Raw genomic sequence first — 10400 nt, forward strand, 5'->3', positions numbered from 1 at the left:
CCAGCAGACCTCTTCCTTTCTCGCACCGGCACCTGTTGGGACAGCGTTGAATACAACATCCGACTTCTGGCACCGGCATGTGTCATTGCAGCGCAAACGTCGGCACGCCGGTGATCTATCGTAGCACCTCGACGGCCGCCCATGCTTCACTGCAGTGCCGCCACGACGGACGGCAATGCTCCATCACAGCAACTCGACGATCGCCGCATGCTTCACTGCAGCCCCGAAGGAGCTCCAACGCGGCACCGATGGCTCCGACGAAGCTACAATGAAACTCCGATGAACCTCATTGCACCACCGGTGACCACCAGTGAAGCTCCATTGCAGCTTGCAACCACGTGTTGATTTGCACAACCAGCGCCCATGAGGACGGCTCCTGCTTGTCGTAGCAACAACGGATGCGCCCAAGAGCCGTTGCAACACCGGCAAGTGCTACACGGCAGCACCGATGTCCCTGCACTGTCGCACCCCCCGGCCAGCTGCAGCGCCCGCGAGTGGGAGCATCGCAGCATCGGCGACAATCGACCCTGGGGTTGCTCCGGCGAGGGCTCATGGCGAGAGGTGGGGTAGCTTGCTCCGACCAGGATTAATGGCGAACCGATGGATAGGCTGGGCGGGATGAGACAGAGGTAGAAGAGGAAAAAGAGATCTGGTCAGACGTGTTGTAGGGAAGGGAACGAGAGACTGTCGTTGACGCTAGAGATAAGGTAACTGCACGGATCGCGCGGGCACGTGGCGAGCAGGCGACGCGGCTTAACTTTTGGAGAAATCAGTCGGGAGATCTAGAGCATTTTCCATATATATATATAGATATATATAGCGATTGTTGTTAGCTTTCATTTGTGTCTTAGTGCACGTTTGTTTTTTGAGCAGTGTGTAGCCCTGGTCATGCGCTAGGCAGCCGGGACAGGTATTGAGCACGACCAGCTCAACGTGGGATGGAACGTTGTGTGTGATGGGAGTGGCGAGATTGTAGGATCGTTAGTTAGCTGAAGATATAAGGAATAAAGCTAAACCAGAAAAGCCGAGCGTTCAATCGGCGCAAAATACTCTTGTCTCTGTTATTCAGTTTCAGTGAGAGAACGAGAGAGATAGCTGTAGTTCATCGATCTCAGGCGACAGACGTCATTACATGGACTCTGTAGGGTGTCGTAAAAGTTTGGGCACGTTTCGGGTGGGTCTTGCCCGAGGCCGTTTGTAAACTGCACCGTCTTCGAGGTAGTCTCTTGGTATCGAGACGGAACGTGTCACGTTTGTGAAGGAAGTGTTGGTCATGTTGCTCCGTTGGCATCGAAACTCCTCGTGCTCTCAGAGGAGGCCATTCAATGGCATGTGTCAGCCCTCACATTATTCTGACCCGCCTACAATATTTGAGACATTTATTGCAATTCTAGGGTTTTGGTGTCAGAAATTGCAGATCTGCAAGGCGACACATGAAATCATGCCCAGAAGAAGCATGGAAAATCCTATGTGATGTATTTGTGACATGGGTATGCCTTGTGCAGTCGTGGGAGGGGCAGCCCCAGCCAACGGGGTACGAAATCACTTGGATGACATGCCTCATCAAACCGTTTGAAGCCTTGGAAAATGGTACGATGCCAGGAAGCCTCAGGATCAGGCACGACGTCATCACATGCCCCTTGTAGGGTCTCATAAAAGTTTGGACGCGGTATGGATGGGGCTTACCCGAGGCCGCTTGTAAACTGCACCATCTTCGAGGTAGTCTCCTGGTATCGAGAGGGAACGTGTCACGTTTGTGAAGGAAGTGTTGGTCATGTTGCTCCGTTGGCATCGAAACTCCTCGTGCTCTCAGAGGAGGCCATCGAATGACACGTGTCAGGCCCCCGCATTATTCTGACCCGCCTACAATATTTGAGACATTTATTGCAATTCTAGGGTTTCAGTGTCGGAAATTGCAGATCTGCAAGGCGACACATGAAATCATGCCCAGAAGAAGCATGGAAAATCCTATGTGATGTATTTGTGACATGGGTATGCCTTGTGCAGGCGTGGGAGGGGCAGCCCCAGCCATCGGTGGTACGAAATCACTTGGGCGACATGCCTCATCCAACCGTTTGAAGCCTCGAAAAATGGTACGATGCGAGAAATCCTCAGGATCAGGCACGACGTCATCACATGCCCCTTGTAGGGTGTCGTAAAAGTTTGGGCACGTTCCGGGTGGGCCCACAACTATTTGAGACATTTATTGCATTTCTAGGGTTTTGATGATCTTTCTAGCCTCCCTCGCACGGTTTTCGGTGATGCACCAGACCATAGGGCCCACACGGTCTATAGCCGACATGAGAGACATTCCTGTGGTAAAATGAATAAATAAATAACATTCAGTGATTAAAGATAAATGCAAGGGAAATCGTTTTAGAACTTTTTTGAATTTAAAAATCTATAAAATATAAACCGAGTGTTTTTGCAAAACACACGACGTATAGTGTGAGTAAGCCGTGTCTACTTGCCAAGCACACGGCTTATAGTGTGTGTAAGCCGTGTGTACTTGTCAAGCACACGGCTTATAGTGTGTGTAAGCCATGTGTATTTGTCAAGCATACGGCTTATAGCTCAAGCTGTGACGGCGCCGTCAAGCACCGCTGTTGTAGACACGTGACAGGTACCTTATACCGGGTGAGACGCTATAAACCGAGTGCTTTCTTCATATATATACCGTGTGGAAACTATAAACCGAGAGCTTTTTTTGGATATTCGGCTTATATGATAGCATAAGCCGAGTGCATTGTTTTTACCGAGTGTTTTTCTTTGTATACACAACTTATATTCAAATAAGCCGAGTATAAAAAAAAACACAATTTATAGCTTGTCACACGGTAAACCTGATTTTCCTGTAGTGGTAGTACGATTTTTACAATTTACAGTTGCTCGCCTACAGTGTACACGAGTAATTCTCCACTACTCACTACAGTCAATCTATCCATCGTCATCGCAATCCCTTACCACACATGGAGCATCGAACAATTATTAATCGTCGGTTCGCTGCAAGATAATCAAGTCGAAGAGCCGCAGTTAACCAGCCAAGGTTTAAGGGCCTCTGCCATTCTCTCCAGAGCCGTCAGGATTGGGAGCCGCCTCATCCCTCTCCTGTCCACCGGCGGCAAGCTCGATCTCACCGGCCGCTGGGCTTGCCGTCCCCGACCACTCGCTCGTGTACGGTGCGCTGAGCGGGCTGCCGAGCTCACTGTGCGCGACCCGAGGTGAGGCAACGGCGCCGTTCCTTACGGACACGCCGCCGCCGTCGTCCTTGACCCTGAAGGTGTGCGACGAGGGGTCCCTGTCGTCGAAGAGCTTGAACAACATCCAGAGCCGGTCCTTCCATGACAAATGCGGCGGGAGCTCCCGTCGGCTGGTCGCGACGAAGTTGGCGAGGTGGGCAACGCAGCAGAGGAGCGAGGTGGCGCCGGTGATGAGGAACAGGCCCCAGAAGCTGTTGAAGCTGAGGCTGTTGGACGTGAATCCATCCTGCATGGCACCGTCATCGTCGGCGTCGCCGAACCACTTGCGCTCGATCATGTTCATCTCGTCGCTCTCTGTGAGCTTCAGGATCGCCTTGGACAGGTCCGTCACGTACGGCGACCCTTTGGGGAAGGCGAAGCCGAAGCCGCCGGTCCTGTTGAGCTGCGGGGTCATGGTGAAGTTGCTGCCGTAGGTCTTGAGGAAGATCTTGAGGTAGGGCGTCTCGTTCACAATGGCGCCGATGCTGCCATTGAGCAGCGCCTCGTGGAAGCTGGTCGGGTCCGGGTACCGCTTGATCCTGTCCGGCGGGAACCCCGCCTTAGTCATGGCCGCCTTCATGAAGGAGTTGTTCATGATCCCGACGTTCGCCGTGCTCCACCGGAGCTCGTTGTAGTTGGCGACGGTGGGCTCCAGCTGCGGCACCGTGAGCATGGACGTGAGGCTCGCCGTGTAGCTAGACTGCAGGATGAGCACGACGAAGACCCACACCAGCACGGCGAACCTCGAGAGGTTGCTCTTGAGCGTCTCCCGGTGGGCGAAGACGAGCGTGGAGAAGCCGAAGTAGAGGAGGGTGCCGAGCTGGTAGGAGGGCGGGCCGCGGAAGTCCTCGTTGCCGCGGTGCTCGATGGCCCAGACCACGAAGCCGGTGAAGAGGAAGAAGGCGGTGCTGACGATCCAGAGGTCGTAGCGGAGCGGCTTGAGGAAGATCCACGTCCGCTTGCTGCTCCGATGGTCGCGCACCGGCACCACCATGGCGATGGCCGTCCCCGTGTATGGCAGCGTGAAATCGACGGATACCGAACGGTTCGCCGTCATGGTGATGTCTGCCACCGCCGCGTCGAACGTCTGCAGAAGAGGGCGAGACGACAAGCTTGATTAGTTCATAAAAAAATTGCTCAATGAAAATCACTCGGCCTGTAAATTAATGCAGGAACTGACATGACAAGCAGCTCGATCAAAACTCTTTGAGCACTTCAATTAGCTCTTCGGTTCCCGCTCAAAAAAAAAAAACTGTTTCGCTGTTGACTGGTGGCCGGGAAAGTTTTTTTCAAGATCAAATAAAAAACAGTTTTGCGAGATGAAGCGGGCTGCGGTCGAGCAGATCGCATGAATATGATGTTTTACGTATGGGCTACACGGGTCTGCTCGACCGCAGCACACGTCGTACGCAACCGAAAACCCAAGATCTTCATCACCGTGACTATCCACGCCATCATCCATTTCATTGTAATCGAAATCAATGATCGGGGCTCGATCGATATCGACTGTGTTGGTGTCCAACAAGTTGACAAACTCGGCAGTGATATCGTTCGAACTGACCATTTCGTGGAAAACCTCGCTTGCGGTGGAAGCAGCGCCGTTGAAGGGCATCATCGGGGTACATCTTGCCGGGGCAAATGGAGAGGATGAGTCGCCGGCCTTTTCGTAGGAACCTTCTTGTGCTTCACGCCTGAAACCTTGCCCTTCTTCTCCAGTGACGGCCGACGGCGACGGCGGGCGAGCGTGCCTTCCCGACGGGGCCAGCCGAATTTCCGTCCTGCATGATGACGTTGCCTTGCCGCTTGCGGACAGGCGCGATGGTGCCTTGAGCGATGACGGGGGCGACATTGCCGACGACGAGATCTGTCGGAGGGGATTGCGCGTGCGCACCATCCACAATGACGGGGGACAGCTGGAAGGCTTTCATGGCGGTGAAGAATGGCCGGGAAAGATGAGCCGGAGTGGGCGGAGGCGGGGCAATGGCGACGAGGGGGTGGGAAGCGAAAACGACCGCGTGAAAATTTTCATCGCGAAAAATCTCGTTGCGGATAGGAGGTGAGCTTGGGTCGACCTCCCACCCCGTAAACTTCTGTCGTGTTCCGTGATTTTTTTTTACAGGTCGTGCCCCTATACGGGGTCTCATCGGACAGCTTTTTTTATATGGACCCATACTCTAACGATTATTTTACGGGTCAGAGACATTATACAAAGGTTTACTAAAAATGTTTTTAGAAGATACAGCTTCGACTTCACAGCAACAAACAGCCAAGACAATCTTAAGGATACGTTGAAAAAGAGCAGAGTACCACAACCAATATCACGTCGCGGACCTCCCTGATCCTGGTCATCGTTGTCACAGAAGTATCTATGCAAGTCAGATGTAGTTTCAGTTTTGGGGACGGTAGGGGTCTTTGGCGTGTCATCTCCTCCAAACAAAAACAAAAGGAAAAAAATGAGTGCACACATGTTTCACACACGCTTGACTTTTTCTACGGCAAATGGTACCGCGTACCCGGACCGGCCAAGCAGTGGTAAGTACGACTTGCGTGGCATATAAAACTGCAACGAGTTGTTGCTAATTTATTTATATATAACCAGTTGCTTAATTAATCGCTTACCGCCAGACGAGATCACCCGAGCACGATTTGATTCCCAAAACTAGCTAGCAGCCACGGCCACCTACTACGTTACTACTGCAGGTTCCTGTAACGCTCAGTGAAGTGCAGTACAGATCCCAGCCTTCAGACGACCTGGAACGTTCAGTACGTACGTGTGGCGTGATGCCGTCAAGCGTGACATATTGTGCTCACGTGGACAGGGCATACATCATGCCTCGCTAGGTTCCAAATTAAGGGGCTGCCAGCCACATAATAAATCTTTTCTCCACCTCCTCGTAAATCACAACGCCGTCATCAGACAACTTAAATTTATCAAACGGCACTCCCTCTTCGTTTGCGAGGCATGTGCATAGTTTTAAGTTGATAATTTAACAACCTAAATGTATATTATCCTCCCTCCGTCCGGAAATACTTGTCTTAGAAATGAATAAAATGGTTGTATCTATAACTAAAATAAGTCTAGATACATCCATTTCTAGGACAAGTATTTCGGGACGGAGGGAGTATGTGATAAAAAAATATGTGTTTTGAAATTAAACTCGCTTAAGAATCTAATGATATATTTTTGATTACATTTATCATTTATTTAGGTAGTCAAATCGATGACCAAAACCACGCGCATGACCAGAGCCTTTTTTTTTTGCAATATGCCATTTTACGTAAAAACATAATATGTACACAAACAATATATATAGTACTCTCTTCATTCAAAAATACTTATCGGATAGATGAATGTATCTAGAATATTTAACTTCTAGATACTTTATTTTTATACATTTATACGATAAATAATTATGGATGGAGGGGACATAATAAATTGTCTGGAGAAAGAATATAGGACTCCCTCAAAGAAGTACTAAAGTTGTGATAGTTAATATGGATCGTCGGGAATATAACAAATTGACGCAATTATTTTTCAAAAAGTTCATTGTGAATTACTAATAAATACCTTTTTTGTAGGTAGGTGTCCAATAAATACTAGTAAGATTGAAAGTAATAAAATACATAAAGAAATTATAACCATAACACTTGTTCGAACTAAAAATATGACACTTATTTTGATGTAGATGTGGTACTTCTTTGGCTTGTACTTCCTCTGTTTTTGTTTACTTCATGTATTAGCTTTAATCAAAGTTAATCTTTTATAAACAAAGATGTTACTAACATATACAATAACAAATCAATATCAATAGATACATTATTGAATGTACATTCATAGTATCATATAGGTTTGTTATGATAAATATTTATATATTTTTTTCTATAAACTTGATTAAACTTTATGAAGTTTGACTTCATTTAACTTTAATATGCGAAGTAAATAAAGTCAGAGGGAGTATAAAGATTAACCCGTCTCCGGTTCAATTGATGTTAACCAACAACTTGATAACAATAATGTCGTTTTCAAAAGGAAAAGAAACCTTGACAACAATGGTATACCGGCATTCAATGGTCAACTGGCATATCTCCGCGAAAACAAAACGGTCAACTGGCTTAATTGCTAGGAATGTTATTCAAGTCAAAATATTCGTCACAGAAATTTGAACAAGGTATGTCCAAAAACTCTCGTCTCAATCGCACATGTAGTAGTACTGTATATGGTGTGTAGTCTAGTCTATGCAGGGCCACACACGGATATTTCTCTCACAAAACAATACCCTCATTATCAAGTTGACCGTTGCTAATGTATTGACCCTTAGTAGTAGAGCAGTAGTATATGTGTGCTTGATATACATTTATATTTGGTACTAGTAGTACAACTAATAGGTTGGTCCAGAATTAATGGAGTACTGATCCAAAATTTATTTTACGTAACGTGTAACTTGCATATATATTATCACGTCAGGGTAGAAAAAATGGTGGTTAATTGAAGTGATATCTTTGGGATCATACTGCATAATAACTTAACAAGCATGCAATGATAAGTAACAAGAAGGTTAGGTTTAAGGACTGCTACTTACCCCATTGCCAACCGCCTTGACAAGCTCGTCGTAGGGCATGGACGCCGCCTTGACGTACTCGAACGGCAGAGCGTAGGGCAGCAGCCGCACCGCCGCCTCGAACACCTCGATGACGAAGCCGCTGGCCGTTGTCTCGTTCGTCTCCGGATCCACCTCCGGCCGCAGGATCAGCTTGTAGCTGTCCGACACGTTCCCCGGCACCGCCACCCGCAGCTTCCGCGCGCTCGTCGGCTGCACCCACCCTCTCGGCCGGACCGTCGAATCTCCCGGCCAGATCACCGGCCGGAGCTCGCCGCTCGATTCGTTCGAACCGCGGTCCAGATACCGGCTCAGCCCGTGCAGAGCCGTCCAGAACCCGATCCCCCTCTCTTTTCCGTTGTCCATGATGTTCACCACCTGGAACGCCGGCACCGCGAGCTCGCCGTTGATGAGCTCGAACTTGCCTCCCAGGCCATCGAACTTCGTGCTGCTGATGGCTCGGAGGAAGCTGGGGCCCGATCTTGACTTCCCCAGCCCGGCGATGTCGGTCGGGCCGCCGGCGCCGCCTACCAGCCCCGGTGGCGATGATAATAAGTCGCTGGAGCTGAGTCGCTCTGCCGCGGACGCGATGGCCCACGCGGCGTCGTACGCCCACAGAGCGTAGCAGCCCATCACGGCTTCCGCCGGGTCGGCGTGCCGGTGGTCGCGCATGTACCGGTGCGCCCATCGTTTCTTGACCTCGCGCAGCCGCGTCGTGGTCGGCACGTAGGGCGTCAGCCCGATGACGCCCTGCGGCGGGTCGACCGAGCCAAGGAGGCCCGTGAGCCCGTCGGTGATGACCCACACGTAGCCCTCGTCCATCATGCCGGCTTCCATGGCGGCGATGAACACGTTCTTCGCGAGCCCGGGACGCGTGTGCAGCACAAAGACGCGCGTCTGCTCCGACTCCATGCGTAACAGCGCCGCGGCGATGGCGTCGTTCGACGCCGCGGCCGGGAGCGCGCATCGGTAGGGAACCTCGGTGCGCTCGGCGGTGAGGGCGTCGACGAGGAAGGGCACGAAAGCGGCGCCGTAGTCGTCGTCCTGGTAGATGGGCACGACGCGGCGCCACCCGAAGTACGTGGCGAGCGCGGCGATGGCGTCGGCCTGCAACGCGTCGCTCAGCGCGGCGCGGGCGAAGAACCTCGCCGTGGCAGGCGACACCGACGGGCTAGTAGCGGAGAAGGACACGACGGGGAGCTCCGCCTGGGTGGCGAGGTCGGCGACGAAGGCCGACTCGACGGACGACTGCGGGCCGAGGATGGCGCGCGCTCCCTGGGCCGTCATCAGCTGCAACGCTGCACGCACGCACGCAGCAAGGCAAGAACACGCGACGTCAAAACAACGATTGTGCAGAACGCTCCGGTGCGCGCGTGGAGAGCATCAGAAGCGCTGTCGTCCTTACCGGCGGACGCAGCCGCGACGACGTCTCCGCCGGAGTCGTGCTGCAGGACCCGCACCCGAGCGGAGGAATTGGGGTAGGCGGCGTAGAAGTCCTCGAGGGCCATGGGGATGGTGGTCGTGGCGATCTTGCCGACCGGCGAGCCGGCGTCGATGATGAACCCCACCTTGACCTCCGTCGGCGTGGCCGGCTGCGCCCGCGACGGCAAGAGGATTGAGGCGACGAAGCATACGACGAGGAGGAAGCGAGCGTCGGCGTCCCCTGCCATGGCACTGGGAGAGGGATCAGAGCAGTCAAGGGAAGAAGTTGTTTGCGGTCCACGAAGACGGACGCCCTGCGCTGCGTGGCAGCTTTGTATAGTCACCACATCCACATGTAGAGCTTTGTTTGTTTTTGGTTCGAAGCTGATTTGCGCGCATGCAAGTTGGGCAATTGGTTGGAACTGAAACTTGTAACTGGTCGTCGAACACGCTAAATAGGGTCGGAACCGGAGAAGGGTCAAATATGTTCCTAATAAGAGCATCTCCAACCGCAGCTTAAAAAATTCATATTCAATAATTTTTTTAGTGCATCACTGTAGCATTTTTAAAGCATGAGGATCGGAGCATCTCTAACAGACGCGCGCTATTGCGGCGCTCAATCCAGCTCGATCTAGCGGTCCCACCTACATCAGCTTAGAGTTTGCTGCGCGTACAAGTCGACGCACCAAATATGCTGCGCGCGATAATGTTTTTAAGCGCGTGCCCAAAAATTTTTAGCACACACATTATTTTGCAGCGTCTGTTGAAGCTGTCCGGTGCCCAAAAATCGAATCTTTTAACGCGCAGAGCGGTTTTTGAACGCCTGTTAGAGATGTTCTAAGGGTGGGATGGACTTGACAACACGGACACGGTTCATGAGCTCTAAAAAGTCATTTTTTTCACGAATGCTTTATGTATTTATACAAAGAGTGAAGTTAGGGCATCTTCAATAACGGCCCGCAAATCGCACGCATCCGTGAGGACCGTTCTATTTGAATCATAAAAGTCACTAAATGTGGGACTATATAAATACGTCGAGCAGTTTATACGTGTTTTCTCCCGCAAACCGAAATCAAACGTGTGTGTGTGGTGGGGAGAGGGGGGGAGTCCGGAACTCCGGACACGCAATCTTATTACTCTC

General features: G+C 51.1%; 1 protein-coding gene across 1 annotated transcript; it reads right to left on the reverse strand.

Moving 5' to 3' along the window:
* Positions 1-2802: 2802 nt before the first annotated feature.
* On the reverse strand, positions 2803-9677 carry LOC123399343 (glutamate receptor 2.7-like). Its single transcript, XM_045093763.1, has 3 exons — positions 9243-9677; positions 7820-9135; positions 2803-4326 (listed from the first exon to the last, which is right to left on the reverse strand). The coding sequence occupies exons 1-3, from the start codon at positions 9505-9507 to the stop codon at positions 3049-3051; spliced, it is 2859 nt and encodes a 952-aa protein (XP_044949698.1). The 5' UTR covers positions 9508-9677; the 3' UTR covers positions 2803-3048.
* Between the last annotated feature and the right edge of the window lie 723 nt (positions 9678-10400).

This window comes from Hordeum vulgare, chromosome 5H (assembly GCF_904849725.1).
Source record: "Hordeum vulgare subsp. vulgare chromosome 5H, MorexV3_pseudomolecules_assembly, whole genome shotgun sequence".
In the NCBI taxonomy this organism is placed as follows: Eukaryota; Viridiplantae; Streptophyta; class Magnoliopsida; order Poales; family Poaceae; genus Hordeum; species Hordeum vulgare.